The 24,197-nt window shown below is 36.1% G+C and overlaps 2 protein-coding genes across 2 annotated transcripts; one reads left to right on the top strand and one right to left on the bottom strand.

Annotated features, from left to right (window-relative positions):
- Positions 1–302: 302 nt before the first annotated feature.
- Chd64 (calponin 3) lies at positions 303–12,004 on the top strand. Its single transcript, XM_071593191.1, has 4 exons — positions 303–494; positions 9,066–9,202; positions 10,502–10,706; positions 10,971–12,004. The coding sequence occupies exons 1-4, from the start codon at positions 441–443 to the stop codon at positions 11,139–11,141; spliced, it is 567 nt and encodes a 188-aa protein (XP_071449292.1). The 5' UTR covers positions 303–440; the 3' UTR covers positions 11,142–12,004.
- A 6,166-nt stretch (positions 12,005–18,170) lies between these two features.
- Positions 18,171–24,163, bottom strand: mRpS6 (mitochondrial ribosomal protein S6). The gene is made up of 4 exons (XM_071593187.1): positions 24,003–24,163; positions 23,779–23,918; positions 22,229–22,390; positions 18,171–18,327 (listed from the first exon to the last, which is right to left on the bottom strand). Exons 1-4 carry the CDS (start codon positions 24,045–24,047, stop codon positions 18,234–18,236), a joined length of 441 nt encoding a protein of 146 aa, XP_071449288.1. The 5' UTR covers positions 24,048–24,163; the 3' UTR covers positions 18,171–18,233.
- Between the last annotated feature and the right edge of the window lie 34 nt (positions 24,164–24,197).

The raw sequence follows: 24,197 nt of genomic DNA, 5'->3' as shown, positions 1-24,197 counted from the left end.
ATACAATTTCAAGCATAATTCCTCCTGAGTATGTCGACTAAAATGAATAATAATTACAATTTCATACTCAATCTCTCGCCAGATGAAGCAATATGCATGTCAAGATTTGTTTGAAGACAAATAAATACGATTACATTTTTATTGCGCAGAATGATACTGATGTCTTCAGGGAAGAATATTTCATATTTGCCGCTAGAATTATTATCGTTTTTCCTTTGATGTGAGTACGGATCCCTGACATAATTTCCAGCCAATGATGATACGGGTTGCCGACCACGTGACAACGCTGGAAAGGCCGCACCCGAAGTGGCGAAGTCCAATAAGTACTGCTCATACAGAATTTAGTAGATAGTTCGAGGACGAGCGTTTGTGAGACTGTGTAGACTTAACTGTGCTCCTCATCTTCTCTTCTTTCCCGTTCTTCGACTATAACAGACGCAATGGCTTCAAACAGAGCTACCAAATCCGGTTTCGCCGCTGAGGCCCAGAGGAAGGTAAACTAAATTTCAGTTGTCTATTTATGCATTAGAAAATTTACCTGTGCGTTTAGTAGAAAGGAGAGTGACCTATGAAGAACATGCCCATAATTTCAAACCTGTCGGATTTGTGTTACTTGTTCTTTCACGTGGGCAAATAATTGATTTACGAACCCTTACTCTTATGCTGTAATGTAGGTTGATATAACAATTTGGTGCTAATCGAATTAAATATTTCGGATATGTGATGATCCTTCTTCAATCCTTGCCGCGAATTTCGGTTTTCGTTTGATATACTTAGTCACTGTTGTAAAGTACTCTACGAGCTCCTAAGGATTACCTGCTCATCACTAACATTGACATTTACTATGCCTCTGTGAAGACAGGCTAAAAATAATCACCTATGCAACAGGTTTCGGCGAACGCGTAAAAATATTAGTAAATGTTAATCGACATTTATTAAATTTGTAAATTTTTGAGCAATATTGTTGACCAGACAAGTTGACATTACGCAGTCATTAACTAAAATCTATAAAACAAATACCAGTGTGTCTCGTTTGTTATTTACTTATATTGTATGATAATTTATTTATTGCACAATTTACTGCCATTAATTTCTTTTCTGAAATGCTAAAATTTCAAGAATATCTGCTAATAGGTTAATAGAACAATTTGAAAGAAAGTAATTTCAGGAACGAGTAAATATAATTATGTTGATTCCTCGGTTGTTTTCGTCAAAATACCACTGAACGTGCCGAATCTCGAAACATTGTTTTGATATACGTTTCGCAATTATAATTTTCGACCTTTTTTTGATTTTAAAATGGTATTGTGTCAAAAACTTGTACAAATAATTCCTCTATGACGTTCTCTCCACCTTGGCGCTCCGGAATTTTGGTGATGGCGCTGACACCGGTATTGTTAGTTTTTGATGTTTGTTTTCAAATATCACAAGTGATACGCCCTCGTAGTTTATTTTTAACTCTCAAAGTATATACTTCAAATGTATTAATAGTGAGTCCATTACATTTTATAATTGCTCAGTAATGATGCACTCGGTGAATGCGGTACGCATACTACACATTACCAATTGTAAGCCAGCGCTCATCTCACGAGGTGCCCAATCGTTTCGAGAATAGAAATTGGTATGAAAGGTCGATTGAGATGTATTGTGTAATCAGCGAATGTTTTGACCGCTTTACATCCATAAAAGGACCATAGTGGGAGATTCTGAGTCATTTCGTAGCCGACCTCCATTTCTCTACCTCATCCCATCAGACCTTCTCGTTTCTTTCCCCTTCATGCCCTTACCGGTTCGAGAGGACGGACCAGCAGCGCCATATGCCTCTCGAGGACGTGTCCTGCTAACACCATACGGCCGTCTCTTGACCTTAAAAGGGCGTTATAGCCTTCCTTGCTAACAGGCCGCTTTCAGTTTCACATCATAAGAAATCCATTCATTACAGATACTTACATCGCCAGTAATTCCCGACAGATGGAATTAAGAATTCTTATGGTTCGGCGTCCCGCATAGCATGTGAACAAACTCAATCTGAAGATAGGATTTTTTTACGTTGTCCACACACTCGCCTTAATTAGTAATTATCGTCAGTAGTTATTAATCAATCGCATCTGCCTTATTTTCCCAGGAAAATCAGCCCAAAATTGTTACAAAATTCTTAGACGATTATAGTCATACCACCCTAAAATTCTTTTCGGCAATTGAAAATTTTCCCCTCCCCTTTCATTTTATATTATCTATTTACAATCCTTTGATTTTGGATGCATCAATGTGATCGCTGCATGAGCTACTCATACGACATGCTCCCTATTGTCTGCGGTCCAACGTACTCTTCGAGCATTTCGGATGCACTGATGCCATATATTATTCTTTTATTTTTGTTCCCGTTTATCTTCGACGAGCTTAGGAGACAGGAAACGTTATCACTAGCGAAGTATGATGTCATTTGTAAAGATAATGTTCCTCATCGATGTGGAAGAGATTTTTTTCAGTCGCTGGAAGCGGTTGCGACGCCGATGTCTCATCCATAGGTTTCCCAAAGTTATGTTGCAACATTTTTGTTTTCGCATTATTACTAAGTATTATGTTGGCGCGACGGTAAAGGCCGCCTCACTCCGCAATCACTCCTTAAAATAATATCCATCACACGTTCGAGACGAGCATATTTTGAACTCCTGACCGTTCGATTACGAACTCATAACCGGTCATTGACCCTCACCCCATCGCCTCCGATTAGATTTCTCCCTAGTTTTATATTCATTCCATTCATTTTAAAGGCTAACTTGTGGAACCATAAGTGTCGATAAGAGTACCTGGATGGTATATGTCAAGCCCAGTGAGAATCTATATTACATGGATTCCACGTTAGATAAATATATGAATAGTTAACAGGTTATGGAGTCGCTTGGGCTGTGTGTAAATATGTAAATTAAGTTGAGATAGATCACGGCTGCCAAGCTGTGAAGATTAGTAAGATAGTTTGAATATTTTCTATGCGGAATTGATTATGCTGTAAGATGTTAATCTTTAATTAGCATATCTATACAATGTTAGCGCCAATCACTTCAAATAATCCGGTGCAACAGGAAATCTGTTTGGTATATACTCTATTATTAGATCGGGCTAGAATGATGGACATTGTATATGGATTCAGAACCACAGTTAACAATTTTACTACGCAGTTGGTTGCTGTTAGATGAAAAAATTGTACTGGAGTGGAATGCTCAGCTTCCAGTCTAATACAGTGCAAAATTACACATAATAATAAAATGTTGACTTTTATTTTGCATTCTGATCACTTGATAACGGGTATATGAAAGAAAATTGTAATTTCACTATTTATCTACTTATCATGGTTCTCATAGATACTATTACAGCACTTCATATGTACATTATTCTTAAAACGCTAGCGATGATTTTGTCAAATAATGGGTTTTTTTCTTATGTTAAATATCTTCGAACTTATTTCTTGTTTAGGGCAGGACTAAGTTCCGAAGTTTCGGCGGATCACATATCCCAGTCATTAGCCATCAGCTTATTGTGGTTTCAAAATCGATGCCCTAAAACTCCAAGGAAGTGTCGTTCGCATGACCCTTGCATTTCGCTGTGAACGCGCTGTTTTGCAACGGCAAAAATGAAGTCGTTTCATGCGGAGCAGCAATTAGCGGAATAGGAAGTCGAACGCAAGAAGTCAGATTAGATATAACTTATCTGAATCATTGTATGCTTTCTCACAGTTGCCTTAGCATCAACAGAAAGCGGAAAGGATTTAGCCCTGTATATCATTCTTTATCTAAGTGGTATTTCAGGTCCAAGGAATTTCATGTGCTCAACCCCCTTATATCTGTGTGTCAGGTTTTCCTTCGATTTTGTAAGGGTTTGTGGTTGGAAATATTGGAAAATATTTTGCAAATATCCCTAACAAACTAGCAGTCAAAAGTTTTGCTCTTTCAATTTTGAATGTTAAAAAATCTTATTTAGGACACTGTAGACTAAGTGTAAAAAAGTAGAGCCTTGATATTTTCAATTTAACGTTAAATTACTACATTGAGCTTCGTGTTTGTGGAAATGCGATGGGCTTCGTTGACGATGATGATCTTAGCTGGTTTCAAGTTCTAGCCGTGCTCTTGGTCCGTCTCGGAAATGTTTACTTTTCCTTTTAGTTTGTTAGCATTTCTTTCTCAAGTGAACGGTGACGCAATCGCGGGGGAATGAAGTCATCACTTCCTGCGCGAAGAATTCTCATTTTGCATCCACAGCACATTGCCTTCCTGGAATTTTAATGTGGTTTTTTTCCTCGCATACACGGTGCGTGTTTCAACCGTCCGCCGTCGCGCATTCCGACCATCCGCTCACTTAATTCTCGGCGATGGATATACGGGGAAATTCAATTCTCTTATTCTTGACATTGTGGGTTCCTTTTTTAATACTCATCCCTTTTTACTTGGAAATGTTACCGATGAAATTATAAATGTTAGAAATGAAACTACGTATGCATAAGTAAATTCGCCGGTTGTTTATAAATAAGAGAATTGTTAACTAAGAAGAAATAGTCATAAAGTGGAAAGAATTCAGTACCAGTTGCTGCAAAGATGTACGAAAAACTACCTGTTTAGTCAGAGGCGCATCCAGGAATTTTGATGTTACGAATACTCGAGGGATTGCTCTCGCCCTTGAGCTCTCTCAAGGAATGCTTGCGACACGCCTTTTGTAAACCATTAAAATCTTTTTTATAAAACTCAGTCTCAGATGAATGAAAATTTGTTATTAAGCATTGAATCAATATACTCATTTGTTCCGGAAATAACTTCTTGAATTTTGTGTTCGCAACATCCACTGTACGTCACTACAATGAAATTAAAGTTTAAAAGTTTCAACTTTTGCCAACATTTCCGATAGCTTTGGTAATGCATTCTGTTTAACTGCATGGCAATACGTATGCTGCCGGGGAACTGCTATTTCATATCATTTTTCGCGCACTCATGTACCGACGTGTAATTTGTATTAGTAATTGTTTGCAAATTCATCTCGGCAAAATCATGTGGCTGGAGTGGAATGGGGTTATGGATCTCCTTTTCGTGAATAGTCTCTGTCTATTTCAATTGAAGTCTTGTCAAAACGGTTATAAATATAACCTGTCAGAGTATCGCTGTAGCAGATTTTGCATTATAAGTTCCCTAAAGGAGGACATCAAACTTGAATTAGAGCTTTGAGAAACAAACCAGAAGTCAATTGCTTCACTCGAGAAGCATCTAGCAATAAACGAGGTCGAGATCTTATGGGTGGATTGCGACCGTAGCATTTGTTGGCGTGTTCGCGGAGCCTATCTGTATGGGTCCATCTTAATTTGATGTGATTTTAGAGCTAATGAACATTTCGTCGCGCTAGAAAGACTTCTTGCCGGAGCATAAGTTTTTATCAGTTGGGGCGTGACCAGCTACAAATTTCCGCCACGCCGCTATTGTGCTCCGATACTCTGTGAATGGGATCGTTATAATGGCTGAAAAGACTGTTGTATGCCGTGCCCTAAGAAACTTTGATTTTTAGAAGGCATATTCTGTTGATTTAGTTTATGTTTCTGCAAGTATCAAGGCCAACTCGGAAATTATGCTGTGAATTATGCATGAACGGATGCAAACAAATTCTAACAGGAAAGATCCATGATAACCGAAAATGTTTTCCCTCGCTTCGGACTTAGTCCCGTAATCTCGGAGAAGGGGAAGACTAGCCAATTGGTTGGTACCTATTGGTAGTGATGGAATGTATGCGTACCCGCATTGTCGTTGTCTGCTGATACTCCATTAGGGAATGGCCAAGGCTGGCTAAGATCCGTTTGATGTAGTTTCAATCAATAGAAGCACAAGTTCTTGAAAAGATTTTTTGTTGAGAAAGAAATTTTTTTGTTTGAAAGAAATTTTGAGTTACACTTGCTAATTTCATGCGAATAAATTGGCAATAAGAATGGCGAGGAATCGGCATTTTTTTTGGGCCCAGGCTTCAGGGTGTTTATGAATATTCGCCAGCGCCTGCTTGAGTCGTTTGACGCCACCATGTTCAAGGGATGGTGAGGATGGTCTGAAGACAAACGAAGTTTACACTGTAATCTGCATCTTCCCTACTCCCCTAACTATATACGGGGGTGAAATTGTCTTCCAAATACATTGCATTGATTAAATTCACTAGTTACAAGAATGAATTGGTTTAGATTTGAAATTTGTCGCAACTGAATATTCAGGGGCAGGAGCATGTTCTTCCCTTTGCCCGCTGTTGTCCATACGGGCACATGCACTCACAATTGGGTTCTTGCATTTTGCAAGTGGGATTAAAGAAGAAAAATACAAATCAAGAAGTAGCTTTGGACTTATCTTGAAATATCCTTAGGAGCTATCAAATACCAATCTATTGATTAAAGATTGTGCATCACTTTCTCTGAAAATCATGCGAACACCTCCTGTCATAAGTTATTAAATGTGATCTTTCATATAGCTTTAGTTGATTCCGTGGATCATTTGAGATTTTGTATGAATAAGAATGGAGGAACAAACTAATGTCACTATGTAATGCACCATATCCTACCTTGTAAAGAAAAAATTTGAATGAAATTTGACTTTCTGGGGGATGAAAAATGTATTTTGATGCTTGATTTTATTGAGAATATTTGGTAATAAGTTGTAGGATAATTTACAATACATTATAATAAACCAATCCTTGATTTCCTTGTAATCCTACACCTTTGGTAATTATAAATATTGTACTTGTATATAGCATGCAGTGTTCAATGAAGAATGTAAAAATGCAGGAGGATATGAGCTTATTTGAGAGAAAGTGGAGAGCCTTGATTTCAAAAAATCCAGGGATTATTGGTTTTTTGTCTCATCACTTAGTCCTTTTCCACATAAAATCCCATCAAATGATGCTTTCATTACCTGCGGTGTACAGTAAAATGAATCTTACTATTCAAAAATTCACTAATCATGGAAAATAGTTAATAATTGTATTCGGGTGCAAGTGTCTCATTACCCATTGTAATGTAACTGAATTTGCCCGGAACGACAGTGGATATATCTTCATGGTGAGTGACCATTTCAAAGCAAAAAAAGCACTTTAATTTGCACATGAACGAATTATTTTCTAAATTTTGAGCTATCTGTGGAAAACGGTTGAAAAAAATGTTAATCACTTTTGATTTGTGAATAATAGCCCATGTTTTAATTTGGAAGTGGCATGATTGAAGCTTTATGTAGGCAGTTTTTATGACAGAAACCAAGTGCATATGAAATCATTTTCTTTTCAGTCCATTATCTTGTTTTGTTTTAAATTGCCTTCACTGTAAATATATTGGCAAAAATTCAGTTTTTGGCATGGACCTGGGACACCTGTGAATGAGGTCGTATTTTTTCAGTAGGTTTGTCATAATGGTTTATTATTCCTGAAAGTTTCAACCAAATGCTGTGGTAGTTTTGACCTAAGCCCCGCATCCTGTACATAGTTTACTGATTTAGTTTGCTATTGATTATGCTGAACATGTTACTATGGCTTTTAATTTTCCTTGCATTCCAACATATTTATGTTATTCAAAGAGGAAGCAATATCAAAGCTAACCAATTTGTATCAGAATTCATAGACTGTTTGTTTGGAAGGCGTTATAAAATGCAAATTCCTTGTGAGAGTGGACCATGGGCAATATGGTTGAGCAATTTCTAAGCAGTTTAGACTGTCCTTTATGAGGAAAGCCATGCGTTGTAAAGCAGCCAGTTGATATAAATGACTGGCAGGATGTGACTTAGAATGCTCACTCTTTAAAGTTACCTCCAAGTGAAATGAACTTGGTAACTGTGGCTCAGTTACATATGTTAATTCAAAGAATATTTCTCAGAGTGGTAAACTGAGGGGCATGAAAATGTAATAATATGAAGTGTAGTGCTACTGAAAAATATGAAATCTGTAGCAATAGCCCTCATTAATCATAGTGTAATGCCAGCACACTATTTGATAATTCAACTATAGTCTTTCTCTCCATAGTATTTTGTTAGCTCAACTCATTAATTAATGCTAAATCTGTTTCAATTGGAAGACTCTTTAGAATTTTTTTTACAAACCCTTTTCCAACTGTTTTTTAGTTTATTCAGTCCCCCCTGGTTTATAACCATAACTTCCATGGACACTATATGTTTTTCATAGTATATGAAAATCATCATGAAGAATGCCTTTTTAGGTTGAGTTCCTCTGCCCTTGCCATCAGCCAAACTTCTTCCAATGCGTAATACTGGAAGTGCCTGTCCCATTTTCTATGCTTTTTTGGGTCACTTTTTAATGGCAATATCATTTTTGAAAACAAATGAAAATTTCTTCCTCTTCTTAATTTTCTTGATACCCATTCCTTGCTTCTATTGTATTTTTACAAGTGCATGTGCATTCAATGGTATGGTAGTTATCCTTGTATAATTATTTTATTTAGATTCGCTTCTGTTCTTCTTGTCTTGCATTCACAGCAAAATGACTCTGTCCTGTCACATTGAAGCCCTTTATCCTATCTGTTTGTGTGCTTCTTTGGTGTGGCTTGATGCTGTTATGTAGACCTGAACTCTCACTCTCTTTGGGATCTCTTACTCTTCTTCCCTTTCTTTAGTAGAATATTCCCTGCCATTAATCTCTCCCTCTGGAAATCTGAATGGATGACTATTTACCTCCAGAATAAATGTACTGAGAGAAATATGTTATATACTATCTGTAAGTTCAGGCATTTTTTTCTAATGAGTCCAACATGTTAATTTTGTATTGCCAACACTTAGATGGTGTATGAGTGTAGGAGAACCTATGAGTGTATACATTTTGTGTTAAAGGCAAAAATTAAATGGAATATTTCGTTGTCAAATAATGGTTTGAGAAAAATTAGTTGTTCATGGATGACAATAAAATGAATAGGGCAGATGAATGTATTCTACAATTACTTTTCCTTTGAGTATTATTTATTATAGTGATAAATATGTATTATACAAAGTATATCATTAGAAAATTCTTCTGTCATGTATTAAATTTTTTTAATGCTTTCATTGGTTCATTTATAGATCAACAGTAAATATAGCGAAGACCTTGCTCAAGAATGTTTGGAATGGATTAAAGTGATAACCGGTGAACCAATTGATGTCTCAGGAGATGAAGAAAATTTCTACACTATTTTGAAAGATGGGGCCCTTCTTTGCAGGTGCATATAAATTTATCAAACATTTGTATGAAAATAATGGCAACCTGATTGCATGAAATTTGCTTTAAGATGTGTACTTAGTATGATAACTACGAGGGTCATCCGGAAAGTAGTACCCGTTCGTGCCGCATGAAGTGCTGACGACGCGAGTAGCCGCTGGACGAGGTCAGATAGCTTCAGTGGCTTGTCTGCCTTCTCTGAACCAAGTTGCGTGACGCTAGCATTGCCTGTGTTGTTTCTGTGATTGTTTACAATGTTTAAAAAAATTGAGAACGCCGCCAGTTGTGAAGTGAGGGCAGTGATTAAATTCCTCAATGCAAGAAACGTTCGCCCATGTGATATTCATCGCCAATTAAAGGAGGTGTATGGAGACAATGTAATGGACGAGTCGTCTGTTCGGCGGTGGTGTCGCAACTTCAACATGGGGAGGGGGAACACACACGACGATGAGCGTTCGGAGAGACCGTCTGTCATTACAGACCAACTGGTGAGCTCAGTTGACGAATTCGTGAGGAACGATCGGCGCGTCACAATTGATGACATCTGTGAGCATTTTCCCAATGTTTCTCGAACAATTGTTCATGAAATTGTTAAACACCATCTGCATTATGCAAAAATTTGTGCAAGATGGGTCCCTCGCGTATCTCAATGAGCTGGCGGCGAAGGACTATGCAGCAGGAATACAGAAACTTGTCACACGTTATGACAAATGCCTTAATTTGCTTGGAGATTATGTTGAGAAGTAGTTTAAAGTATCCTCTTTCAAATAAAATTTTTTATGTTTGTTAATATTTACTTTTGTGTCTTTATTTCACGAACGGGTACTACTTTCCGGATGACCCTCGTATATGTTGAAACATGACTCGACTTAGCTACAGTAGACCTTCTCAAGTGGTCTTTGTCTGTGTGCAATACATTAAATGAAAAAATGCTGAAATGTATTCTTATGCTTTTCTTGCTGTATAATAATATATTGTGGCTTATTTGTTGTTTAAAATATTTTATTTTACATGACAAATATTGGGAATCACCACCTCAATAAAATTATTAAATTGCCTTATCTATATGTATTCATGAAGGAATATTTCATTCATTTCCTAAACATCATAAAGTGAAGTCAGATTAATGAGTGAAATCAGATATTAATTCTTTATCATAAGTAGTAGGTCAGTGAATGTCGCTGGAGATGATATTTTGGGCTCATTTTGCTGATAGAAGACTCTCTTTGTTAATAGATGAAGAGGGCACCTTGCCTCATCCTTTACATAATAATGACATTATCCATTTGAACTATTTCAGGCTTGTGAATAAAATGCAGCCGGGCTCAGTGAAAAAAATAAATGAAGGACATTTGGCATTTAAATTGATGGAGAATATAAATGCATTTTTGGAAAGTGCTAAGAAGATGGGGGTGCCCCCACAGGAGTTGTTCCAAACTGTAGATTTATGGGAGAAGCAGAATCTTCATGCTGTCGTGATATGCATTCAGTCACTTGGTAGGAAGGTGAGTTGCTGAACGAGTACAAATACTAAAACTAAATTATTACCAGCATATTTTAAGTGTTCTGGAGCTGAAAATTCTCAAACCACATTGTTCTTTTTTATTTGATCCTAATTGCAAAACATCCAAAAAAGTCATGTAATATCTCGGAAAGATAATACCCAATTAGTGCAGGATGAAATCCTCAATGCTCCGTAACCTTAACGAATAGTCACTACATAATTTAAAATTTATCTCTGCTTATTGTATAATTTCTTCTTTTCCTAGGCCAGGAATTTCAATCAACCGGCCATTGGACCTAAGGAGTCAGAGAAGAACGTCAGAAATTTCAGCGAAGAACAGCTTAGGGCAGGACAGGGTGTCATCTCTTTACAATATGGCAGCAATAAGGGTGCCAACCAGAGTGGTATTAACTTTGGCAATACTCGACATATGTAAAAAGCTCCACAGGCAACAAGTCGCCAATACCTATTTGTTTCATTTTTTTGTTTGTCAGGTATATTATTTCCTATTCAATATACCTGGAATGCATTTAATGAAATTATGAAAAATGTAAACAAACATTTAGATGAGTCACCTATTTGTGCCATTCAGAAGTCATTCACTTGATTCAGCATTCCTATGAATTTAAGATTATTTATTCGCTATTCTGCATTTAAATCCCTAATATACCTGTCAAAGGTTTAAACAGCTTGTAAGTGATCAACTTGAAAAGTTGGTGGTGTTACATTCCATTGTCATAGTCTTCATTCCAATGAAATTTGACCAATCAAGTGTTTTGTTTGCTGCCTGTCTTTAAGAAAATTTAACTTCTGTGTTTGTTTTCCTGGAGCCTTAAGTATATATGATTTTTGTGTAATGGTATTTTGAGAACATATTTTTTCTATATTTGCCCAGTTATGATACTTCTATTTTCTTACGACTTTGTGACTTGTACAAATTGTTCTTCTTTCATAATGGAAGAGAGTATGGAATTATGCTGTAAAAATTTGAAAACGTTTTCAATTTGATTATGAAGTGGAGTGTGGTTTGTTTACCAACTTCTAATGAAGAGTACCAATGTTTTGGTGTGAAGTTTTCATTTGTTTTGGTGCTAAAGACCTGCCATTTGTGGCATTTTGCATTTGTGGATAGCCTCTCTATTGGTGGTATTTTATAAAGCTGTTGATACTTAAAAGTAAATGTTCAAAAGATGTATAAAATAGAATTATATTTTATAAAGAATGTAAATTATACTTGATTTCTCAACATTCCTGAATTGGATATCATAGTTTTCCTTGAATAAAGGGTTCAAAACTCAATCTTATCTGTTTTAAAGATTATTACCAACTTGAATGTACTTCATTTGTGTCACCTTTAATTTGGGATTATGAGGTAACAAAGCCAAAAGTATGTTACCTAATGTGATGCAATCGTAAATGTGCAGTTTATCCTGATCAATGTCTTTTTCCAACATATAATACAGGGCTAGAAAAACTTTTTAAATTTGGGAATGTGAGGCAACTAAAATTCCATAACTTCATCCATACAGGAGGTGAAAATGATGAAATATCAGGAAATCTTGCAGTTCAATTAAATATTTTTGTTGCCACTAATCAAATATAAATTTCAGGTTTGTTTAGCAGCCTTATTTTGTTGGCGAGTACTCCTAATTAATGACTGGGATAGTGAAAGGTGTGATATAATAATCCTAAATTAACACACATTAGGAAATTAGCGCATGGAGCTTAATTTTGGTGCGATTGATGTAATTATAATTTGTAATATTTTCAGGCAAGTCAAAATAAAATTGAGGTATAATTGTGTGATGCCATAGTGACAGTAACTTAGAAAACCATAATACATTTCATTAAGCAAGTGTTCCACTGTGGGAAAGTTAATAATTTCAATGATTCTAAAAAAAGGTTAGGTAACCATAATTCCTTTTTGTACACCCTTTTTATTTAAAAAAGAATAATGGGTGATACTTATATCTATGGTTTTCATTGAAACAAAATCAGCCTGTTCAATGCTATTGGTATATTTTCTGCATTGGCTTCCTCCACTCCTAACATAACTGTAGCTGAAACTAATATAATAGGTCTGCTGGAGAGATGTACTACTAACAATTAGCAATAAGTTACTTCCAGGGCAAACAAACTTCTTCTGGCCAGCAATGACCATTGCTCATTGGTTAGGGACTGCACCTTCTGTCACTCACTCAAATGGATGAAAGATTAAGTTCAGATGAAATATCTATCATCGATATTAAATCCCTTACATATTAAGATTCTGCCAGACCACTGAACATTACTGGACCAAATAATTGTATATACAATGGGTGTGCACAGAGTTCATTAGGTTTCAAACCAGGCTATTTATTGCAGAACTTGGTCCACAATTTAGAATATTTGAATTGATTTAATCAAAAGTTGTTATCACATTACCATGGGGTGCCATTGATGATTCGGAAAAATATCCTAGGTTGTAATCTTTGAAGATTATGGCTAAAGATCCATTTTCTGTGGATCTTTGGCCATAATCTACAAAGATTACAACCTAGGGTATTTATCCCATTTGTTATTTAGCCAAATCAATAAAAAAGTTGGTAGATTAACTATGGATAGAGAACTGGGAGAAACCAGAAAGGCATCACCACAAAGGAAACATGCGAATATGAAAGAACCGAGCATGATTTTAATGTTTTCGTGGTAGAAATAGAATATTATTCTTCATGAAAGATGTCAGATGTCTCCTAAACAGATGTCTAGGAGACATCTGAAATCAAAAAGCTTCTAAAAAAAGTACTTTTCTGCCTTTAATGTAATATTGGTATGCATGTCCTATGTATTTTATATGCAAATAGAGGGTCTAAGACAATTGTGTCCAGAGGAACTAGACCTGAGACCCAGGAGTTGCCAATTGAGTACCTCCCACCAACTAGGCCAGCAAATACAAAAAACCAAATAAACTTGAAATAAATAATGAATTGCTTTACAACAAAAATAAGCAAACAAATTATTTAATACAATGGAAAGAAAATGGCTGGAAAGGGCAAGTTGATGGGGGAGAGAAGATAGGTAGTACTCACCAATATGGAATTTGTACCCAAAGATAGCGTCCGGCACTAGGCAGGTTTGTCTTGTAAAGCTGTGGCCAAGAGATAACATGTCATCAACTGCAAACTTTTTGCTTCAATTTTCTGAGCTCCAATTTATCACAAGTTGGATCATCAACCTGATTCTGAATACAGTCAACAAATGACTAATTCAAAAAGTTGAGCTAAGAAAATGGGTACATATAAGTTACTATGATTTAAATACTTGCACAATGTCCATTGGTGGGCCCTATAGATGATTCAATTTGCTATGTGATACATATTAATGGTAATGGTACATCTACTCTTTGCAAATGCCATTAAAGCATCAGTAGCATACCTAACTGATGAATTATTGCCTATTTCATAATTTTCAAACATATTACCTAGTGCATAAGTATATAACTGAACATTGGGTGACAGTTGTGTGGTATGAGGGCTTAGTGATGCAAAGGATTTTTTCTGGATTGATTTATGATTTTAAAGTGACCTTGACCATTGGGCTTGCTTAAAAGCACATTATGAACAACTATTACATTTGAATCGAGAGTTTTCCCTAATGCTAGAGAAAGCCCGTTGAAAAACTCATGAATATTTTCATCTAATACCAATTGGAAGAATGCCTTGATAAATAACAATGATCTATTACTTAATAAAGGAAATACTGGTGAATGATAATGTAACATTAACTATCCGATAGGAATCAATTATAGAACTAGTCCTTGAGTAATGCTAGGATTTTCTATACCGATAGTGATACAGGAACCAGAGGGTAAAAACAGTAAGTAGGCATTTTAAGCTAGTGGTTTAAAAATAGCAGAAATATAACAAATGAAAGTGAGCCAGAAAACAATTTACGCCACCATTTTAGAGTCTTCCTCATGAAACAGTACGTGCTTGTGTAATGATCAGCTATATCAACTCCCCCCTTAAACTTTGTATAGTTTGTCACAACCTTGGGTTAGAAAACTATTTCATTCCCACCACCACGAACTCTCCTTTCCATGGACTCAGTCTCTGCAGTATCCCACGTATTGAGCATTGTGACTATCCTCTTGTCTTTCCATGCAAGGAGTATTACATTTTCATCCCTGTAAGCCACTTTCTCTCCTTTCTTTAGCTTTGGATGTTTGATCACAGGTGGATTATCTTTCCTATTGGGCATTATTGTCCCTGTCAAGTGTTTTTTCCTTTAGCAATTCCCTTGCAAGATTGACACTAGTGTAATACCTGACAGTGAAGAAATGATAGCCTTGAGAACCAGATACTGAGTTCTTCAATCTTTCATGCAGTTTTAAAACTATTCTGCTAGTAAAAGGGAGATCGGGTCTCACCAATGTTTCAGTTGTTATTCTTCCATAATAAGGGAAAAATGAATGTACGTAACCACATTTGGAATCTGAGAGGACATGTAGACAAGTAACCCATTTTGTTGGCTTTTTAGGGTTATACATGATGAAGTGTATCTTTCCTTTGAAACCAACAACAGCCTCATCAATGGAAATCTCCCTTCCAGGGCAGAATCTCCCCCTAAATTTCATTTCAAGATATGACAAGCAGTTAACCTTCTCGGTTCTTGTTCTCAAATCTTTACTTGACTTTTGATCGTTTTTCAAGTGTGACATCCAAAATATTTGAAAGAACTTTTCTCATTTGAAAACAGCTCGAAAAAATGGTATATGAGACTCAAAATCCATGGACCAATAACTCTGTAAGTTAGGGTGATTCAATATACCCATAATTAGTATTACGCCAAGAAAAGCCTTCATTTCCTCAATCGTCACATATTTCCAATTACTCCAAGTGGATTGCAGCGATAGTTCTTTCTGGCTAATTTTATGCCTAGTATACTCGTTAGTCTCTTCCGTTATATTTTGTATCAATGTATCTTTAAAAAACAACTGAAAAAACTATTGGTATGGCACATCCAGAAGGAACTTGAGGTCCAACACATAACTGATCAGAGGAGAAGAGGATTCTGCAAGACTCTTGGTCATTCACAGATACAGTATTCCACTTTTCTTTTTCTGGTTTTCCACTGTAAACACTACTTTCACTGGGCCTTATGCCCAAATGCACAATGCTATCACCTATGTACATTCAACCTGATCTTTGGGTAAAGCAAGGGACGTTTTCCTTTCCATAGTTCGACTTGGACCAGCCACTAGTTCATCATCTCCATATGCATTCTCAGATAACTCACTGTCATCACTATTATATTTGTCAATGAACTTGTCTCTTTTGATGTAAAATTCATTGTCACTGCTTTCTAATTCTTTGGAATACTTATCCATTGCGAGGAGGTGGAATTCGTTCAGAATGAGCGACTACTAGCTGGCAAACCATTCATGCAACTAAAGGAAAAGCATCTGTTGTCAGAGAACCCCGTGTCATCAGGGAAAACATCTGCCTTATGCTTCTAGAAATGTAAGCAAACCTCAGAGACTAAGATAAGGAAGGTTCTTTACCACTGGAGGATGATGCAACCACAAAAAAAAACATGACAAAGGAAAAGTGCTAGGGTTCAAGTTACTATGAATTAATGACTCATGTCTTGGACCCTCCTCAAACAACAATGATGCAACCTCAAAAAAGCATGACTCAAGGAAAAGGGCTAAGGTTCGTGTTTTACTATGAATATAATAGACTCATGTCCTGGACCCTCCTACTCAAGATTCCTGACTATGCAATGGAGAGGAAAAGAACAGGCAAAACGTTTGATGCGACAGCGGACACTAGGAAGAAAAGGAAAAGTCCAAACTAGAAAGCAATGAACTACGGAACAGCTGACTGAGGTAACTTTACATTCTGGCGATCTTTTTTTCAGACACATCATCTCTCAAAGGCATTGCTTTACATTTAGCTGACTTCCAAGTAATGAAGGGCAAACAATGCAAATGAAAAAGAAATTACAACACAGTAAATAGATAACAACAAACATCGGTAGGTGGTGGCATCCTTTGGAGATGGCATTTATGTTGATAACAACATTATGGGTCGATACTATTCATTTATAAAACAAGCCATGCTAATAATTAAGCTTCACTTTACTTGTCCTTTCATGCAGATAACAAGAAAAGTTGTCGGAAAAATAGACAAAAATCCCAAATCCTCTCGCTGTGAAATTCTGTGTCTAGTGTGGCTCGACATACGAGCTGCTGCCGTTGCTGTGTTGAGTCACACTCGACATCCAAGTACAAAAGGTTAAGGTGGGTTTTGGATGTACACCAGCTACTGAACAGTACAGTGCTCGTCTCTCCTAAAAAACAAAACCCATCATCCTACTCTACAACAAGCCCCTCTTCATCTCTGTATACTTCCTCCTTTATTCCATCCTACATCTCTATCCTATTCTTGCCCCTTCCTTGCTTGTCTAACATTCACCCCTCCATCACAGTTTTCAACATTCATTGCCAATCAAAATGCTCTGCATCCATATTTCCTACCTCCTTTGGATTTCACCCAACAATCCCCTCTTCTCTCCCACCATACCTAGCACTTCCTCATTTGTTTTCCTTTCTGTCCACTTCACCTTCTCCACACCCACATTTCAAAAGCATCCAATCTTTGCCTATCACCCTGCTTTAATGACGATGTTTCCCTGCTGTACATAACTATGATTCGTATCAAAGTTTTTACAAGGCTATCCTTCACATCCATACTCAAGGTCCCTGTCATCAATCCCTCCTAGTGAAAGCTTTGCCTAACTCAATTCTCTTCCTTATGTCGCTACTACTTTAACCATGTACAAAGCGAACGGTAACTACGGCCGTATGAATATAATGGGAAGAGTCAACCCCAGCCGTACTCTTATAAATGGGCAAAGGATGGGTGAGGGAAATTAGAGAAGATAAAAGCAGTAAATCGATAAAAATTATATAAATAAATACACCAATTGGTTTTATTTTCAGTTATTTATTTATTTATATAATTTTTATCGATTTACCACTTATGTCTTCTCCAATTTCCCTCACCCATCCTTTGCCCATTTATAAGAGTATGGCTGGGGTTGACTCTTCCCATTATACTTGAACCATTTTGATTCAAAACACTTCCAGGATATGTTAACTCTTCCACATGCTCTAGTTTTAGCCCTCCTATTTTGATGTTTAGCTTAGCCTTTATATTTCTGGGAAACTGAATAACCTTTGTTTAATTTAAATTTATTCTCATCACATACCTATTGCACTGACTTTCCAATGCACTCAGCAGAGTTTGCAACCTGACAAACTAACACTTGATCATCACAAACCTCACTGATTTTATGAATTGTCTAATGACTTTTATTACTATGTATACTCTCTTGATATACATTTCAATTTGAATTCAAATATTGAGAGCATAGAACCCATGCCTAAGGGCAGCATAATACAATTAAAAATATTCCTGAAGAAGTACCTAAAAAAGTTACTTTTTATTGAAACATATATAAATAAACTACAACAACATAAATATTACTTTTGAAAAGGATAATAATCGAAACCAGAGTTATACTGAAACTTCTTTTCTTTCTTCCTTCCTTCTTCAATCATTTGTTGTACCTCCAACCTGAAAAAAATATATCAGTATAAAATTTCATTTTCAAGATAATGTTTGGATAAGGCTAACTGTGACCCATTAAAAATTACACATTAATAACAGTAGCACTATATAATTCAATAAAATATCTATTTCAATCTTCTCTTATCTACTTCAATATTACATATGGCATCAATCTCTGGGGCTCATCTCTTTTCTCCGAAGTCATATTTAAACTGCAAAAGAAGGCTATTAGCATCATTGCATCAAACCCCCAATATCATTTGCCCATCATATTTTTCAGATCTTGGGTGCCTACATTTCCCATTCATATACATCTTATGCACAGTAACATACATGAAACAAAATGTCAGATTTCTATGAAAATTCTCACAACCACGGTCACTATACCAGAACCCAGTCAAACCTGCATATAAAATATAATCAAACCAAAGACGTAAGCCTAGGGCCAAAGTCAATGGGACAAAACCTATATTATAACTTACCACAGAAATACAAAGACATAAGAGACGTAACACAGTTTAAAAAAAACAAATAAAAAAATTTCTAACTGAGAAATATTATTAGTGTCTCCCCAATAATTATAAAGTATTAGACACACTTAGTAATAGCATATTATTCAGAATTAAAATATTTCATGACTGTGCCAGGTGAGATTTGAGGGCAGTGGGGATTAGTGGAGAGAGAGTTACAGAGTAAAATACAACAGAAGGGAGGGGGTGGCAATAATATTGAACAAAAAGGTAGGACGAAGCATAGTAAACATAAAGCAAGGGACTGATGGAATATTGTTAGTCCACAAAAGTGAAAGCTGAACAAATAAATTTGTTCAATGAACCTGAACCTTGATTGATGGCATCCATTCTCGGTCTGAAGCATTCGCAGGCCTGTTTTAATGCATTATTGTCCACATCGGCGAATGTTTAAATAATGGCTCGCAATGATGCCATGTTTGGATGCCTAGACTTGTTGGTCACTCTTTCGACCAGCTCCACACATAGTAGTCAAACGAATTCAAATCTGGGCTGTTGGGAGGCCATAACATATCAATGTTGTCCAACAACCAATTTTGCACCTATTAACTTACCTGGGCTGGTGCACTGTCCTACTGGAAAACATACAGCCTTCCAGATGACACAGTTTCCATCCAAGGCTTAGCTACATTTGTCAGAAAATGCAAATAAACTTCTTTGTTGATATTTTCTCCTTTGTTAAAGAAATGTGGTGGCATGACTTCACCCTCACTGGACACAACTCCTAGCACGTGAACGCTCGTTGGAAATTTCATTCTGGAAACAACTGACCTCAGAGTCATGGGTAAGCCAGCAGTCATTCCTGCAATTGGTTTCACCATTCAAAGTAAAATTTTTTTGTAAGAAAAAAATTTGATAGGTGCAGCAGTATTGTTTTTTATTAAGAACACAAAAGCAGGTGGCAATGTTCCAACTCGCTTTGCTCCAGTGGCTTTGGAAAGCATCCGTCTTATTTTAATGGACTAAGACTTTTAGCGGAGGTCCTCCTTGATGATTTGATGAATAGTCTTTTCATTCACATTGACAACTGATGACGATTTTTGGATCAATTGCCCTGCATCCTCAAAAATGAGCTCCAGAGTCTGCTGGATGACTTCAGGCTTTCTGACAACTTGCATTTTCCTCGACGGTGTTGCAAAACAATTGCTGGACTTTTCTAACTCACTATACTTTACAACAGCATCACATACCATCGATCTCGGGTACCCTAAGAACCATATACCGTCGATCTTGGATACCCAAAGAACCGAATAATTTCTGTTATTGAGCGAACAGGGGGTATACTTTCAATAATCACGGCTCTTCGGTTCTACTCTACACTTGTTCTCAGACTTTCGATCGTTATGACGGTTCAGTACATTTGTAAAGCTTCTTAGGGCAGGAATGGCAACCTCAACATATGGTATAAAATGGTGAGAATTTCTAATTGAATTTTGTCTGGTCACACCTTGTTGAGAAACTTTATGGTAAAGAACTTAGGCCACCAAGGTTGGACATAGAAAGAGCAGTAGTAGTAGTATTTAGGGGAGGCGACCGACAGCTGAGGTCATTTGCACCATAGGGGATGGACAGGAAAGGATGAAGGGTGGAGAGAAACCCGGCGTTGGCATTAGCCTACTCTTTACGAAAGGCGCCAAGGGGTCCGCAGCTTAACGCCCCATCCAACGGACGGCATACTCACTCAAAGTGCCCTCCTCAAAGCACCTCAAGTAGGGATCGAGATACCTCTGAAAAATATTCAACACCGCCGGGATTTGAACCCGTGCCCTCTGGGTGGGAAGCCCCCGCACCATTTCCATCACCACGTAGAAAGAAAATACAATAGACAACATTCCTGCAGAACTACTTAAAACTACAGCATTTACGTGAGAGGAAGTTGGCTAAAAGATTTCGTCAGATCAGTATTAGTTCTTATTTCCAAAAAAGTATAGGCTACATCATGTGATCACCACAGATCAATAAGTTTGATTGTGCTAGCAGCCAAAGTGGTGCTCAGGATTGTGCATTACAAGCAGTTGTAGGATATTATGTCTCTATTACAAACTTTAGTGCAAATGTTCTTTTTTAAGTAGGTTAATAGTGCTCAAATGCACCAGCATTTTATAATTTTCTTTGTTTGACGACTCCTACACCCACATGATATGTATGGTCAGTGAACAATAAAAATATTATAAATATTTTGTTTGACCTTATTGCACATGTTGGTACTTAAACTATTTCTGTTTCTTAATTTCATCGTTTTATACTGAATATATACACAGTTATTTTATATTTCACATTGCGACATAATTGGGCAGTAGTCCATAAGCAAATATGTACATATATTCAATTCAGTTTAAGGCACATATATCATAAAATTCTACGCTTAACAGGTTAACTGGATGGTAAATTGATACTGTAATCAATGATAGTGTGTAAAGATGAAAAAAGAAAAAAGGGCATTTGCTTAACTCATTAAATGCAATGAAAGTAATTACCTATGGGTAGCTTCGAGAGCCAAAAAAACTGCTTCAGCCAAATGCTTATCATCAAGGATTGATAAGTTTGTTGGGTTCCATGTTTATTGGAGGTTACACATTTTAGATTTTTGGCAGCAAGTATTAAAATATGCCATTTTAGGTACTTATATGCCATTGACTAAAAAAAAAATCAATGACATTTCCATACAAAATTACACAATGAAAATCATTTAAAAACTGTAAGTGTGTTCACTCACCAAACTAATTTGTCAACTTAAGGTGTGGTGAAAATTAAAAAAATTTCTTTTAACTTCCTCATACGTTACTTTTTTCATATTAAAGTTAACTAATTTCAAAAGAGAGGCTCTATTTAATCATGGAAAAAAACTAATGCAAACTATTCATCAACTAAATGCTTAAGGGATTAAATTGATGAATACACTTTTGTCTCTTTCTCAAAATTGATAGCAGGGATATTGATGACAATTTAAAAACTTATTTTTAAATATATCTCACAGACTTAGGCGACATTGCTCTACAGTTCAGGGTTTTTGGGGATGGCTCACAATGCCATCCTATAACCATAAGATTTAGTTTTTCTAATGTATTTTCAACAAAAATTTGGTATGCATGACATTTTTCTGGGAATTATTTATGTATATTCTGTTTTGTAATTTAAAAAATAATATTAATTTTATAGCCAAGCCTTAGCCACTATTAAAAAGAATGGATATGCACTTAGAAAGGCCATTAAGATATTCACTGTAATGTATTCATATAAATTTAATATGAAACACAAGAAACTATAATTAATGTTTCAATTATATTAATTTTCCATTCACTACAGCTACCAGTCCTTAGAAGACCTATCAATACTATTAATTCTTGTAAAATTATGAGTAGATACAAATTTGGTACCTGTATGGAGGTGGTTTCATTTCTTCATCCAAAGTGCACTCCGGAGTTTTATCTGCTTCAACCTTAAATATACGTTGTCTAACAACATCCAAATCTCTGTCATACTCCTCAGTCAGATATTTTATGCAACTTGACGGCCCATCAAACCTAAATATGAAGTAGCTGAAAAAAATTAAACCACTAAGAAAAAATGTAATGTTTCATCATGTAGGTACTATTATTAAGCAACCATTCAAAAGAGGGCCATTGAGCCAGAAGCTAATAGCTGTGGAATCAATTCTGTAAATTATCTGAAAGCAGATTGCCCAAGTCGTGGTCTATCCAGGAATCTCGAAAGAAGTTCATTTCAGTATTAATTTTTGGCACATTCTTTGATTTTACTTTCTTTTCCCACTATTCATTCATTTTATTGAACAGCATTTTTGAACCAATCATCACAATTTATAAACACTGCTGACAATGTAGTGAGTACCTACTGTATCTTTCTTTTAATTAAGCAGGAACCACGTATTTTTATTATAACTGACATTTTTTGGACTCATTCATGGCACATATCACTTCATAAGAAATATGCATTGAGCAAATATCTAAGGAAAACATTCATTTTCTTTTTATGTGTAAAACGCCCCATATTATGGCGTTGCAAAACGTCAAACTTTTACTATTATCTGACTTGAGAAAGAAACAATTTTCCCCAATTATTGGCTCAGCAAATAATAATAGCAAATGGACAAATATCTATGTGAAGTCAGAAGGCCTTATAACTGATTTATTAGTTTAGTAGACATGTAATATTAGACGGTTGTGCACAGAATCTAATAAATTGTATTCCTTGTGATGGTTAAGGAGAGAATCTAAAAAAATGTTCCTTTCATATTTCATTACAAAGGGCATTTTGATTACATGGATATGCATTGGAGAAATCATATTTATTTGTACGTTAGATTAACAACTATTTCTCTAACTAATAATTGGTTACACAAAGTGAAATAAAACCTACGTGGACAGTAAATAAGATCTGGAGATAAATAACGGATAGTGTGATGACTATTCAACAGATAATATATAGCCAAAATATAATAATATCCTTTTGCTATTGATCAAGGTAAAAAGAAAACATTTTATTACTTAAAGGCTCCTACATGTAAAATTATTACACTGTGTAAACTTAAAGGAAACTCAAGATATTTTTATACCAATAAAGGGAAGCATGAGGAAAATATTACAAACCAAATTCCAAAAATGTATATCAATATGCAGTTCCTCGTTAAAGGTTCCTCTAACCTATACATATTAGCTTAAGAAATGTTACCAGAACTGGCGATAACACGTAAGAAATAAATTGAAATGTAACTGAAAAGTAAGCTTAACCTTTTTCTTTTCCATTCACTGGAAACGCAGCGTTACGCATTTTTCCGCGGATAAAAGATTCATTGCTCCACGAAACTATGCTGATTTTTTATTTTTGCTTATTCAGGGATGCGCAATTATAAGATCTGCTAAATAATATTTCAATGCATATGTATAAAGAAAACTATGCCACAAATAACCTGGCTTGTTTATGCACCATTCCATGATTTCTCATCTTGTAAGGCGTAGCCATATGCCCCAAGTTCTCGATTTGGCGTATAATTCCACCTCTCTCGAAAATGGAACCAGCCGCTCTTTTCAGGGCATTCACTGTTTCTACCTGAAATTTAAGAAGCATTTCTAGCTTGGAACTTCTGCTCCGTTCTGCGCAATCTTCATTATTAATATTTAAAAGCTATAGTACCTTTGGCATGGTCCTCAGAAGAAGAGCCAATTCATAACCAGGCATCGCAGCAAGTTCTTTGTCGGAATATCACCCGTCAATCAGAAAAGTAATATTACAGAAAATCTAAGTTCGCCTACCAACCTGAATATCTCATTCTCTACCTTCCCGTTTGATTTACGTGATTTGCTTCAAAAACAAATAACGTGCGAAATT

The sequence above is a fragment of the Hetaerina americana genome, unplaced genomic scaffold, assembly GCF_022747635.1.
Source record: "Hetaerina americana unplaced genomic scaffold, ioHetAmer1.1.p SCAF_1, whole genome shotgun sequence".
NCBI lineage: Eukaryota > Metazoa > Arthropoda > Insecta > Odonata > Calopterygidae > Hetaerina > Hetaerina americana.
This window is presented reverse-complemented; position numbering and strand designations above follow the sequence as displayed.